The 15,912-nt window shown below is 37.3% G+C and overlaps 1 protein-coding gene across 23 annotated transcripts in view; it reads left to right on the forward strand.

Annotated features, from left to right (window-relative positions):
• Positions 1–15,912, forward strand: part of LOC117315791 (LIM zinc-binding domain-containing Nebulette-like) — a 78,340-nt gene that overhangs the window by 25,338 nt on the left and 37,090 nt on the right. For all 23 annotated transcript variants that reach the window (XM_033870216.1, XM_033870189.1, XM_033870197.1 and 20 more), the window contains exon 2: positions 13,329–13,423. In XM_033870216.1, the coding sequence (XP_033726107.1) occupies positions 13,329–13,423 (95 nt within the window). The remainder of the gene's footprint in view (positions 1–13,328; positions 13,424–15,912) is intronic.

Below are 15,912 nucleotides of genomic sequence, written 5' to 3' on the forward strand. Positions count from 1 at the left end.
GACCTTAGGATGATCAAACTAGCTTGAACATATCTTATTGGACCTTAGGATGATCAAATTAGCTTGAACTTATCTTTTTGGACCTAAGGATGATCATACTAGCTTGAACATATCTTATTGGACCTTAGGGTGATCAAACTAGCTTGAACATATCTTATTGGACCTTAGGATGATCAAGCTAGCTTGAACATATCTTATTGGACCTTAGGATGATCAAACTAGCTTGAACTTATCTTATTGGACCTTAGGATGATAAAACTAGCTTGAACATATCTTATTGGACCTGTATAACATAGAAAACTGGTGTATACAAAAAAACGATGAGCAGCTAGACTGAGAAGTCAGGGTAATGTAACAAAATAAAGATATTGTTTCATGTTTGTATCTCTACAATGAGGAACATTGTCTTAATAATTTGACAAAGAGTCGAGGTATATAGTGAAGAACGACCCCAACAACTATATCAGTTACTCATGTAGTTGTAAAGTACACGATTTATACACATGTAATTCGTGACTCGTGTCTGAAAATGGTACATACATGCAAAATTTGTGGATTGTTATCTTGGTCTGTTGAAGATGGGGAACAGAAACAATACTGAATTACATGCAGTATCAACAAATTTGGAATGAGCCAAACTTGTTTTTTGTTTTACAAGACTTGTAAGTGCACTGTTTGTTCTTCAATCTTGAACAGTTAGTCAGATAGATACTCTCTCAGTAAAGCAAGATGTTTCTGATGGAACATTAAATGTTGGAACCTTTTCCTGTTCTGTCAGAATTATAGATTTTTCTCCTGGGAGCAGTTTATATTATGATGTCATCAGCTTTTATCTGGAACATTTGGTGTGTAAGAAACTAGATCCTATGTTTATTAACCCACATCTACAGTGTGTATGCATGTCAGAAGTTTTCAGGATGAACAGGAGTCAGATGTGGTGTATCTTTATTCATCTTGATTTGTATTGAATTTAAGTTTATTGATTTTAAAGGAGTTTTTAAGAAAACTAATCACCAGCTATAGCTCATGGTATGTATTTTGGTCCCTACATTGATTAGATAGTTAATTTAGTCCTACATCTACTATAATATAATAAATGCCTTCACTGTTAGGGGGTATTTACAGCATTATATACTGCAGTCAATGGAAGGCAGAAGTTAGGAGAAACATTTGCATAAGAATCTGTGTTTATGCAATGGTCTAATGGAATTGGAGTGACAGTCTGTTCTGTTTGTAAATTCATATTGTTACAGTGTACTAGGGATTTATGCACAGTGAATGTTGATTAACATATTTATCAGGCAGACTGGTTAAACCTTAACAGCCAGATATGGTGATCGATCTTTATAATTTAACCTGAACCAAAAAAACAAAATGGTGAATATTTCAATTTCAGATTTGTAGATGGGCAGCACTGAACTGGCTTAGGTTATGTAATTATAGAATTGTCTAGCAGGGCCATAGATTCTTGTTGAGCTGTCTTAGGTTTAATGTTAGATTCTTGTTGAGCTGGCTGTAAAGACTGGTTAGCTAGTTGTTGGTATAATATGGCCAGGTGGAATGTATATGCCCAGGTTATGACACTACAGTATATATGATGGTAAATGTCCTTTGAGTGGCCCCATCATCCAAGGTCACAGTCTTCACATCATCTTGTCTGTTGTGGGGATGTAAAACCCTTATGGAGTTGCCCATCTTCCAAGGACAGTCTTCAAATCATCCTACTTGTTTTAAAGATTTAAAACCCTATTAAGTGGTCTGATCATACAAGGACATGGTTTTCACATAATTTCTCAATTATTTCTCATTAAGCAAGCGGTCCAGAGACCTGACATTGGGCATGTAGTGTGCATGGGTGAAGGCTAGGGCTATCAGAATTGTTCAAATGAATGAATGAACTTGACTTTCATTTGAGGTCACAGGGGTCAGATATGCTAAAATCTTGAAATGATTATGCTAGAAGCCCAGAGACCTGATACTGGGGTGAAAGGCAAAAAAAAATTGTTAAAATTAATGACCTTGAGCTTCATTCAAACCTGATATTTGACTGTATAGCATGCTTGGGTGAATGATAAATTTGTAGTACATATTAAAGGCTTGTGTGGCCAATTCAACCATGTCATATTTAAAATTTACATAGATGGGAATTTAAGTCTACAACTTGTAATGAAGATGTGATGAACATTGTGATGGCATTGTGAGACTTGAGGTCATATTTGGTTTACCATTGTACGTAGGCCAGTAACCTTAATTAGTGTGTGTATGTCTACAACAATGATTAATGAAGAAATGTCTCGCAATGTTTTATGACAAATATATTTTTTGCATTACATGAAGGCTATATACCCTGTGGACATTCTTGTTTATAAATTTAAAAATAAATACTGTATTGCATTCCAAATTGATGCTATTGATTTAAGAAAGAAGAAATTGAAAATTTCCTTGTTCTAACATCTTAAGCCAAATTTATTGCTTTTAGCTCCAAGGAGGGGCAGGGACATATGATCATCAAATATTCACTACTTTTTCAAGAAGTTTTCACTATTCTAATTAATTCGAATATTTATATAAAAAAAAATCATCAAGCTGAATGTCATGAGCAAAAAGTTTACACAGATTTCCTGATGTTGATCATATATAAAAGGGTTCGGTGTACTTCATTATATAATAAGGTAAAATGTGCTTTCACGCGCCATTTTATATTACGTTAAGTATTGATGAAGTGTTTTCAATGATACTGGTGAACCAGCAACAAATGCCAGACAGGCAACACACTGTCAGCAAGGGTAAGGTCACTGAAATAGAAAATCAATATATCACAGAATCGTACAATAAAGATATACTCCAGTGGAATAAACTATGGTACATACAATAAAAATACTCTAATGGTATAAACTACGGTAAACATAGGTTCTGTAGGGGAACATTATGTGTGTGGACTTAATTAATGAAAAAATGGCATTATGTTAGTTGTAACTATCAATAGCAAAATGGTTATAGACATTGGTATCAGATAACTTGGATGTTGAAAACCTAATGTTCTCTGTGATGCTGTCGTAGAAAACCAACACAAACCGATTGTGTGTTATATAGCTGTTGGAGTATTGAAGTGGCTGATAGGTCTTTAATGTCATTGTAATAATGCAGTCATTCCAACTGGACTGTGTTTGACTTCGCTCAGTCAGAATCAACATACAAATGAGGCAGCAGGCTATATGATATAACAGACATGTAGTCCTGTGTCTGTGGTGTGAAATGAAGAAAGAATGAAAACTGGGCAAACAGGAAAAAACATCAGAAAACAAAATCTTCAGTTGCATTTTAGTAAAGATTAGTGGTGATTTTGGCAGAGAATTGGTCTGTATCAGCATAACTAGCAGGCACTACTGATGGCCAACTAATTATATATATTATTTGCCATAGTGATATTGCTACTGGTGGGTTATGTGTCTGGTTCCCTGGGCAGACAGTAATGTATAGAGGGCTTAGATTCTCCTGTTACAGCGAGAGTTGTACAGCATCGTGTTATGTCATAACAGGCAATATACAGCAACAGTATCCCAGTGAGGTTTGGATACCATAAGTGTGTGCAAGGTACCAATATCATGAGGTTGTGGGGGGTGTATATTTGTACAGTCCTTGTATTGGCATGACAGCTTGTGAATCTTGTTTCTTTTTATAATAACCTCCAAAACTGCTCCAGAAAATATATATATATATCCATAATAATGGTGTAACAATACATCAAACTGTCAATTGGTTGCGACTGTTTAGATCTGGATTCAATAAATATAAATCAATGATCAATTCATTAATTAAATAACAATTGCCGGTAGTGTGTTGAGAGTTTTGAAAGTGATGGAATTTCTCTAACCTTCCGATGTTTTAAGATTAGCATGACCACCCCATTCAGTTATCTTTCTTCCAAGCAATGAAATAATTCTGTCACAGTATCACAAATATATTTTTTTTGTACTATTGGGGCATTTCAACTTTTGCATCTTCAATGCCAGAATGTGATGAAAATGAAATGGTCAATCTTCAAAATGAAGTAATGGATCTACATAATTGTAGTGACATCATAGTGTTACACAGTTTGTAAAAATTATATGTATTCTGTTACTTAGCAATGCCAAGTAACAAGTCAATATACCTAATGTACACAACATTGCAACATTAACATCTTTTTCTAGGCATGACTACATAATTAATGAGGAAAGAAGCTTGAGAAAAGGCAAAATTCTCTGGAGTCTTGGATCTTTACTCTATCAAACATAATACAATTGTGTGTGCCAAGATATATCTGAAGTTGACTGCTCTGCAGATCTCTTTGCCCTTGACCTTGGTTGAAGGTAATTCTTCCTACCCATCATCATCAGGAGTCTGACTTCTTGGTGGTGTGAGCCGACACACAGTCTGACTTCTTAGTGGTGTGAGCCGAGACACAGTCTGACTTCTTAGTGGTGTGAGCTGAGACACACAGTCTGACTTCTTAGTGGTGTGAGCCGACACGTCACAGTCTGATTTCTTAGTGGTGTGAGCCGAGACACACAGTCTGACTTCTTATATAATTAGTGGTGTGAGCCGAGACACACAGTCTGACTTCTTAGTGGTGTGAGCCGACACGTCACAGTCTGATTTCTTAGTGGTGTGAGCCGAGACACAGTCAGGACTTGGGACCACTGTTAGCTAATTCTCCTACCCATCATCATATGGAGTCTGACTTCTTAGTGGTGTGAGCCGAGACACACAGTCTGACTTCTTAGTGGTGTGAGCCGAGACACACAGTCTGACTTCTTAGTGGTGTGAGCCGAGACACACAGTCTGACTTCTTAGTGGTGTGAGCCGACACGTCACAGTCTGATTTCTTAGTGGTGTGAGCCGAGACACAGTCAGGACTTGGGACCACTGTTAGCTAATTCTCCTACCCATCATCATATGGAGTCTGACTTCTTGGTGGTGTGAGCCGACACACAGTCTGACTTCTTGGTGGTGTGAGCCGAGACACACAGTCAGGACTGGGGACCACTGTTAGCTAATTCTCCTACCCATCATCATCTGAAGTCCGACTTCTTGGTGGTGTGAGCCGAGACACAGTCTGACTTCTTAGTGGTGTGAGCCGAGACACACAGTCAGGACTGGGGACCACTGTTAGCTAATTCTCCTACCCATCATCATCTCGAGTCTGACTTCTTGGTGGTGTGAGCCGACACACAGTCAGGACTGGGGACCACTGTTAGCTAATTCTCCTACCCATCATCATATGGAGTCTGACTTCTTGGTGGTGTGAGCCGAGACACTCAGTCAGGACTGGGGACCACTGTTAGCTAATTCTCCTACCCATCATCATATGGAGTCTGACTTCTTGGTGGTGTGAGCCCAGACACTCAGTCAGGACTGGGGACCACTGTTAGGTTATTCTCCTACCCATCGTCAGGAGTCTTACTTCTTGGTGGTGTACATGTGAGCCCAGGCACTCAGTCAGGACTGGGGACCACTGTTAGGTTATTCTCCTACCCATCGTCAGGAGTCTTACTTCTTGGTGGTGTACATGTGAGCCCAGGCACTGAGTCAGGACTGGGGACCACTGTGGACCAATGTATGGAACTGTTAGGACATTACCTGATTATAGACCTAGAGTCTCTTCTACTTGTTTACACCAGGCTTAAGATATACACTGAGTAGGATTTATATAAGACACTGACCTTAAATGTTTATCAATACAACTTTTTTCGGCATAGCCATATACTTTTCTTTTGACCCCGGATATGACGCGAAAGGTGGCATTACTGGTCAAGCTGAAGTATGTGATTGGTCAATGTAGCGGTAAATGCAAAATGCAGATATGCAGTCAAAGACCAAACAAAATTAAGATTGAATGCAAGCTGAATAAGTGGATGTATCTATTCAAATGACACACTAATAAAATCATTTTCCTGATTCAAATGCAGTCTTATTATCAACAAAAATGATTCAAACTGATATAATTGTGTTATCCGTGCTGAAACTGCGCATTTATTAATTAGTTCGTTAATTTATTTCACCAGCAGTTTAACATTAAACCACCTGCAGTAAAACTATGCCGTTTATCTTTTTTAAAGATTTTTCTTGTTTAATCCTATGAATGATGATTTCCCTATATATTCTGTCACCGTTTTTGTCTGGTGGTTCCCAGAATCTGAATTACTTCAGATGACCTTTAGCTTCAGGTAAAATAATTAACCTTATAAGTAATACATTCAGCCATCAACAAAAGTCAAGAAAATACACTTCATAGACTCCATGCATAAGCTGTCTACCTATCTTTACTATCATCTTCCTTACGTCAATAGTTTAGATATGGTGCATCACGAGTTGGAATCTATGGCTGCCATATATATTTCCTTAAGCTACAAGGTGTACAGAGTGAATATAAAGGATACAGGTGTTGTATAGGGACAGACAATAACTTGAGTATCGGGCTGAATATTAAGTTAGTGGCTTTAAAAATAATTTGGTGGTAGATTTCCAGTTTCATGTATGTGTATCTGCAGAAAATACTGGTTGTACTCTCGGTGTTTGTACAAAGGGTGGGCCTATGGGGAATTGAATCATTGTTGTGACATAAAAAATTTAACAGAAGTAAATGTCCACATTCCATGTGTTCTTTTTTCTGAATTTGTTTGGCACCCCTTAATGAGTCCTGAAGAGTTGAACCTATATATGTACATGCCACAGCTGTCATGGCGAAAGTACTTTGAAGGTCTGTATAATCAACAATCTCATGATCACTAGTTGATAATAAAGAAATCTGTCTGCAATAATTACCCAAGTACTGATCTCCAGCAAATGTCTTGTAGACTTAACAGCTGGCTGGCAGATACAGGCAATTTTCCCCAACAGGCCCCCTCCCCCATAAAACTGTTGCCAAAATATTTTACTTATTGGCTCCAGGTGTTTTTAGAAATTTTTCTGAACTTGGTACACAAACCATTTAATGAGTTGGAGTAGGTAGACACCTGACCTATGACCTTCAGTGATTGTTGGTAGCTATTTGGTGCTTTGGGATGATGACTGAGAATTGAGAGGAGATCATGATTTATTCAGAGGGGGTGAAGGAAAATATAATACATGTGATTCCGAACACTGGACTTTCGAGTATAACAGAGAATGATGTAGATGTTAATTGAGTGTTAGGAAAGAGAAGTATTTAGCTATATCTAAAATGTTTAGAAAATTCCCATTTTTTCTCTTGATTGCCATTTCAAGTTTATTTATCCATATATCAATATTTTTAGTGCTCCTAATTCATGTCCAAAGCAGTGGGGGTCACTTTTGTAGAAGGCGTAGGGATGAATGTTGGGTGGATGTAGGTAAGGCTATATCAGATCCTTGGTAAGACTTTATCAGTTCCGAGAAGATTGGTCAGGTATCCTGTATCCAATATTTGTACATTAGTTGTTATGGCAGAAAGCCAAAATAAAAATAGATATATAAACATCTGTCTTCTAATATTGTTTGTATGTAAGAAACATCTCAGTTTTACAAGATAGATCTGGCTCACTTTGTATACACTGTCAAAGATATGTATGCTAAATTGTAAACGTGTATACCATCATATTCTAAGATGTGCACAAGTTTTCCTGGCACTTTTTTGCACTTTGTGAAACTGCAACAAGACAGGAATTTGGATTTTTTTGGGCAGTAAAAGTATGAAATGATGGGAAAATGAAAAACATATGTACTGAGAACTCTGGATATCGAAAAAGACCAGTCTTAAAGATTTACACAATTACGACGATTTCAATGAAGGGGAGGGGGGAGGGGGGGGGGGGGGGGGGGGGGGGGGGGGTAAAAACCTAGACTGTTGTAAAGTGCTGACCAAAATACATGAACAGGATGAAAAACGCTGACAGTTGTGTACTATCAAAGTAATAAACATTATTTATTGTAAAAAGGTTCTCGTGTGTAGATCTACATAGCACCGCCCTGATTGACCACAGGCAGTGATATAATGTTCCTTGCTCATCTGAATTATTGATGATCACAAACTGATACTGTACACCTGATTCTGACTGAAGTCCCTCTGTATATCAACATGTACTGTATAATATATACAGTCCCTAATCTTGATGTGTATGTAATCCAGTGCTATATGTTTGAGGTTACTCCCAGCTATCTTTGATGTGTGTGGGTTATATGTAGACAGTGACTTAGCATTGTTGGAACATATGTAATAAAATATCTTTATCACAGGAAATTCAACTAATCTATTATAATTTTTTGTGGGGAATGAATATATGACTGTAATTATTAACTCACAATCATTTTAACAACATGCGGTCAAAATTGAGGTCACTTACTATAAATAGATATTTGATGTCTTTGCTCTATTAACTCTTTCCGTACTCACGACGACTACAGACGTCACAAAAATGTGCTCCTGTATCCTTCATGACGACTACACACGTCACAATTAACATGCCTTCCATCCTTTGTGACGACTCAAATCGTCGTAAAATATCGCGAAAGATGTTGATATTACTTGCTGGTTTAGCATAGTCATACGAAGGAATTGACACGGAAATGATGTTTTTAAGAAATAAAAAGCAATGTAAATATTGTATTGATGGTATATTTTACGTACCAGAAGCATATTCATTCGTTAAGATTGTCTATTTCAAAGAATTCCGCCAGTTCATGCCGAGTTGTTTACATAGCTACAAAATGGCGGCCTCAAATTTACTTTCGTTTTCTGCGAGATTGTTGAGGTTTTAAACACAATAAAACAATTAAAAACGATAATATATATATAATTGAGTAACGTTTATCATCAAAATAAGTAAGAAATACGTAAAATATTTTTACACACCGAAAAAACGATGTTTTGGCTGCGTGATTTCTTGCGCACGTGTGACACATGTGCCGATCAACATGTCATTTCCCGCGATTCTGCCTGGTGATTTCGCCGTATTTTAAAGGAAAAATTGGGTAAAAGAGTTTCCGTACTCAGTACTTGTTCCATATGATAAACTTCATTTAATATTAAGCATTATACAACAGTAAAAGATCAGTAAAAGGTTGTTTTATCGACGTCTGATGTGATAGCCATATGCTCCAATACACAAAGGACCTACCCAGCATTCACTTCCGGTAGCGACCGCGAAATTTGAATGAGTACGTAAAGAGTTAACTTCCTTAATCATTTACTCACAACTATCATCACTTGTACTAGTGGGTGCTTGTGTCAAAATTGAGGTCACTGTTACTAATAGATCAATATGATCTCAAACCATGAAATTTATCGGTCACTTTGGCCTTTAATTGATTTTGTGAATAAGCAAAGTGCTTAGAGGGCCATGATATTGGGCTACTGGTTTGCTTGGATTAAGTGCTACAAAATCACTTCATGAATATTAGGTGTTAAAATTATATTTGAATGAAGTAGTTAAATCAATAAAGTGTTCAAACATTCCATTTTTACTTTAGATTGTGGCCAACCTGTCTTTCAACAGCTTTAAAGTGACGATACATTAATTTGAGCATTCTGAATATATTATTAAATGTATGACAGATGTACCGTACTTGTATTAACAATTAGATCACCAAATCACCTTCACATCTGTACATTAATCACCTATATCAACTTAAAAATTGCATTACAATCAGGTGAGTGATACAGGTCCATCGAGCCTCTTGTGTTTTCATGTGATAAACCAAGATTTTTCTCTAAGCTTTCATTTTAACCTGTTATTAGGATATGGAAGAAATTTGATGGACCCAGTACAGTACATGGATAGATGGGCATATGGGTTTTTCTAATGGTCCAGTTACCAACTGTTTAATCCATGTGTCTGTATATATATACAACATCTTAATTAGACTTTTTGGTTATATTGACTCTGAATCTACATCACTAACATTAAAAGGTCAAAATTATGACCTTATAGTGACCCACCTAGGTAGGTTACCTGTTTTGACCTCATTAAACTGTCCCATCAATTCCATCAAAGCAGATAAGGGACATATATCCATTCTTAAAAATTCTTGGTATTGTTATTTCTCAAGACAATTTCTGAAGTTTCTCTTGTACCTTGGTTTCACAGTTTGTGAGTGATCGTAAAAACAAAATAGCCGATGGGGAGCCATATATGTTGACATTTGAAGTTTATCACCACTATTCCTGTCCGAGTAATGGAATGGATATTTATCCATGTTTAGCTTGCTGAAGCTCAATGTTTTATGTCCTCATGTTGTATGCCAGTAAGTCATAAACTTTTTATTCCCACAATAAGCTGTGCCACAGATTTCAGGTAATATTGATAATAGTTTTAGATATTGTCTTCTAGAAATGGTGAAGTTGAAGATTGCAATCTTCATTGAATATTATAATTTACAATCTTCACATGGTCTGACTCTATCTCAGAAACAGCCATGTTTTACATGTATACACTTTATTAAGAACACAGGAAGTCCAACATTCACACAGAAAAGGACTTGTTAATATAATTGGATGGATCCTCTTTCTGAAAAGTTTTGCAGCTAATCAAAGTGTATAGTGACATACTGTGTTGTAATGATGTGTGCTGTAAGTTTAACCCAGACACACACTTAAGTTGTGGTGATGGGTGGATCCAATGTATATGGTAGAGTCTGGCACATTACTCCACAGTGATGTAGCACACATATAGCTAGGATATTTGTACATACTTGTTACTAATTATAGTATACCATAGGCAACAATGTTCAAATCCCATTTATGTATGTATGTCAGGTTTAGGTTCGACTACAGTAATCCCACCTCCATCTTATAGGACAAGTTTAGGTTTTGGTCCTCTGGACTACAGTAATACCACGGCCATCTTTATAAGTCAAGTTACACTAAACCTATCTACTACAGTTGAAAACAGTTTTTGTTTTAGGTTTATTTTGTTTGAAGTTGATGTCAAAGTTAAACTTGTATCCCACAAGCATGACTTGTTGATATACTACCTGTACATGCGACATTAAAAGTGCCCATGTAACTGTGTATAACACAATGTGTATAGTTATCTTTGTGATGTAATCAATATTTCTGTAATAATTTTCTGACTCTGCATAATGAGTTAGGGTAAGTATTTAATCAGTTGTTTTATCTTGGAAACCTACATATCCCTACTTCTATACTGATATATATATGTCGAGACATATACTGAGTCACTGTAGCTCTGTTTTCATACTGTGTGTGTGTGCTGTATCAGTTACATGCTGGATAACATATCATCAAACACAAGTAAATAGGTAAACTCCAAAGGGTCATGTCCCTTTCCTATCAGGACCATGCCCTTTCTTAGAAGTTTTGATGTTGATAATCCCAACAAACCCTAAAATATTTATCAATTGAACCAAAATTAATTGCTGGGAATCCAAGGGTTTCTTTGTATATTGGAGACACTATACTCTTCAGAAATCTTAGAGCGCCAGCTAAACTTTGTATGAAAATACCAGTACCAGTACCAGTGTGCTAGCTTTAAATTTGATACTGAAATATGTTAAAAACAAATCTTCTCAGATTTCATAAGTCACAGAATACTTGTATGACCAGAAGATGTACTTTGGATATAGTATATATATATTTACTATGAAGTTTCACATGTATGACATTTTCTCAAGATCAACAGAGGAAACTGTTAAATCTCAAGTTCATGAAGACCCAGAAGCCTGATATTTTGCTAGCAGGTAGCTAGAGGATGCAATGCTATATAAAATATAAGTGACCTTGACCTACTGTTAACATTGTTGTGCTGCTGCTTCCTACCAATAATGTCTTGGTTGCCCTTCTTTCTTTTTTCTCCACCCATTTGCCTGGCTGTATACTGGCGTGAAAAGCCATAAAATATAAAAAAAGAAATACATTTTGAACTGTTTTATTCAATGAGTTGAACCTGTCCCTCACTCATTGTTCTTCAATGACGAAGATGATGTCAGCTATGCCTTGTCAAGCCTTCCCCTAACCCGACCTAATTACCTCCATCCATCTCCTGACATTAAGCCTACAATATATAAGGATTACAGCAGCAGTGTTCAGTTGTATGTTGACATTATCTATTGATTTGTAGGTATTCTTTTGAACTCTTCACCTTGTGAAATGCTATAGACTCTCTCTGACTTATTATGAGGACAGACAAGGTCAAAAGTCTGTAACATTTATCTTTACAGACAAACGCAAGGGCATAGATGTGCCTTTTATCGCTATATCAAACCCTTTAATGATTAAATCTACTTGGAAACTATCAGAAATGGAGAAATCACTCAAAAATCATGCTATTTTTTCAGCTTGTTAATGTGCCTAAATAATGTAACAACTATGTGATAGAGATTGCAGGCCCTTAGTTTATCAGTGGATAGCACTTACACAAAACATATTTGGATGGTGTTACTGATACAACAGGAACTATTTATATTTACAAACCTATTTAATAATCTAAAGTGGTAAAAAGCTATAAGACATATAAGGACAGCTATAGCTAGGTCATAGTACTTCAGTCCTTCAAACTTTCGGTGTCCGGGGCTTTATGAAACAAATTTCCTTGTTGTTTAATGTAGTATATATTTAAAAAAAAATCATTGTTTCCGTAAAAAAAAAATAAAAAAAAATATCATCCTTCAATATGTACAGTACATGTTGTATCAGACATCATAATCAATGTAACTTATATGTGAATTATCCTAGTTTTATCAGTGTAATAATTTACACCTTGGAATTGATCATGAGGGAACATGTATTGGCCATGGATGTGTATTTCCACATACATCCAGTAATTAGAACACTTGCTCATTTCAATGTTCTTCAGGTCACTTTACGTCCATGAGTATAAAATATAGATACTAGAACATATCTTATACTGTACATGTATACAGTTATTTTGTAAGTTATTTTGGCATTGAAATGAATCTTCAAATTCAGCTAAAAACCAACATATAATCAGTGTATTGAAGTTTGGATGGAGTTTGAGGCCAGCTAGTAATTACATGTTTTATGGCCTTGCTTTTAAATCCAGATATCGGGATAATTTCATTATTCTTCATGATCAGCAATTTGAATGTTTTATATACAAATGTACACCTCCTTGTTTATTGCTAGGAGTAAGTGGCCGCAAAGCTGTGAAAAAGTTACTCATTGTTGAAGCCAAAATATGTTTGAATCATAAAATTTAGTGATTGACCCCATGGCCATCAATAATGTCAAAACTATGCTCTGAATTTTGTGATTTTAACAGCATAGAACTTTCCATACTGAATAAAAAAGTGAGATTTTATTAATTTATTTTGCAAAGTGATGAACTATTTGTATCTTTGAATATTTACAGGTATGGCACAAGGGATGTTTCCGTTGTCAAGAGTGTGGGATGACACTTAATATGAAGAATTACAAAGGATATAATAAATTGCCATACTGCAATGCGTGAGTATGACCACAAAGTGTTGAAAAAACAAGAATTGGGTAAAATCCTGGATGTTATGATAATTTCAGGTAAAAATCGTGATCATTATTGTAACACCTTAATTTGAGAACTACGGTCTTGATTAGATAAAACCTTGTGTGGTGTAATCATTGTCATGTAAAACCTTGAGTGTTGTGATCATTGTCAGGGAAAGCCTTGAGTGTTGTAATCAATGTCAGGTAAAACCTCAAGTGTTGTGATCAGTGTCAGTAAAACCTCAAGTGTTGTGATCAATGTCAGGTAAAACCTCAAGTGTTGTGATCGATGTCAGGTAAAGCCTTGAGTGTTGTAATCAATGTCAGGTAAAACCTTGAGTGTTGTAATCAATGTCAGGTAAAGCCTTGAGTGTTGTAATCAATGTCAGTAAAACCTCAAGTGTTGTGATCAATGTCAGGTAAAACCTCAAGTGTTGTGATCGATGTCAGGTAAAGCCTTGAGTGTTGTAATCAATGTCAGGTAAAACCTTGAGTGTTGTAATCAATGTCAGGTAAAGCCTTGAGTGTTGTAATCAATGTCAGTAAAACCTCAAGTGTTGTGATCAATGTCAGGTAAAACCTCAAGTGTTGTGATCGATGTCAGGTAAAGCCTTGAGTGTTGTAATCAATGTCAGGTAAAACCTCTAGTGTTGTGATCGATGTCAGTAAAACCTCAAGTGTTGTGATCAATGTCAGTAAAACCTCAAGTGTTGTGATCGATGTCAGGTAAAGCCTTGAGTGTTGTGATCAGTGTCAGGTAAAGCCTTGAGTGTTGTAATCAATGTCAGGTAAAACCTTGAGTATTATGATCAGTGTCAGGTAAAACCTTGAGTGTTGTGATCGATGTCAGGTAAAGCCTTGAGTGTTGTGATCGATGTCAGGTAAAACCTCAAGTGTTGTGATCAGTGTCAGGTAAAGCGTTGAGTGTTGTAATCAATGTCAGGTAAAACCTTGAGTGTTGTGATCGTTGTCAGGTAAAACCTCAAGTGTTGTGATCAATGTCAGTAAAACCTCAAGTGTTGTGATCAATGTCAGGTAAAACCTAAGGTGATATGATCAACGTTGGGTAAAACCTTGGGTGCTGTGATCAGTGTAAATCTTGGGTGCTGTGATCAGTGTAAATCTTGAGCGATGTGATCAGTGTAAATATTAAGTGGTGTGATCAGTTTACAATCTGGGGTGGGTGGCTGTGTTACATCTGATCAGATGTATATGGTGACTTGAATATATGGTTGTGCTTTGTTAAACAATTGTGGTTTTGGTGGATATTGGCAGCAATCGATAGAAATCTGATGGCTGGGTGACAGTTTGCTTGAATGGATAGTTACAGTATTACAATGGAAACACACCTGATTTGTTTACATCCCAGTACATACAAACACACCACACCACACACACTACACCACACACACCACACCACATTGATGGCTTACAAACACTCTACACCACACACACTACACCACATTGATGGCTTACAAACACACTACACCACACACACTACACCACACACACTACACCACACACACTACACCAAACACACTACACCACACACACTACACCACACACACTACACCACACACACCACACCACACACACTACACCACATTGATGGCTTACAAACACTCTACACCACACACACTACACCACATTGATGGCTTACAAACACACTACACCACACACACTACACACCACACACTACACCACACACACTACACCACACACCACTACACCAAACACACTACACCACACACACTACACCACACACACTACACCACATTGATGGCTTACAAACACACTACACCAAACACACTACACCACACACACTACACCACCACACTACACCACACACACTACACCACACACTCTACACCACATTGATGGCTTACAAACACACTACACCACACACACTACACCACACACACACACCACACACACTACACCAACACACTACACCACACACTCTACACCACATTGATGGCTTACAAACCACACCACACACACTACACCAAACACACTACACCAAACACACTACACCACACACACCACACCATGATGGCTCAACACACACACACCACTACACCACACACTACACCACACACACACACCACACCACCACCACACACACACCACAACACCACCCACCACACACACACAAACACACAACACACACACCACACAACACCCACACACACACCACACACACACACACACACACACACACACACCACACCACCCACACACTACACCACACCACACCAACCACAACAACAACTACACCACACACACACAACCACACAAACCACCACTACACACACACACCACCACACCACACACCCACACCACCACACCACCCCACACCACACCACCACCACACCACACTACACCACACACACCACACCACACGCACTACACCACACACACTACACCACATTGATGGCTTACAAACACACTACACCACACACACTACACCACAC

This window comes from Pecten maximus, chromosome 2 (genome assembly GCF_902652985.1).
Source record: "Pecten maximus chromosome 2, xPecMax1.1, whole genome shotgun sequence".
Taxonomy (NCBI): domain Eukaryota; kingdom Metazoa; phylum Mollusca; class Bivalvia; order Pectinida; family Pectinidae; genus Pecten; species Pecten maximus.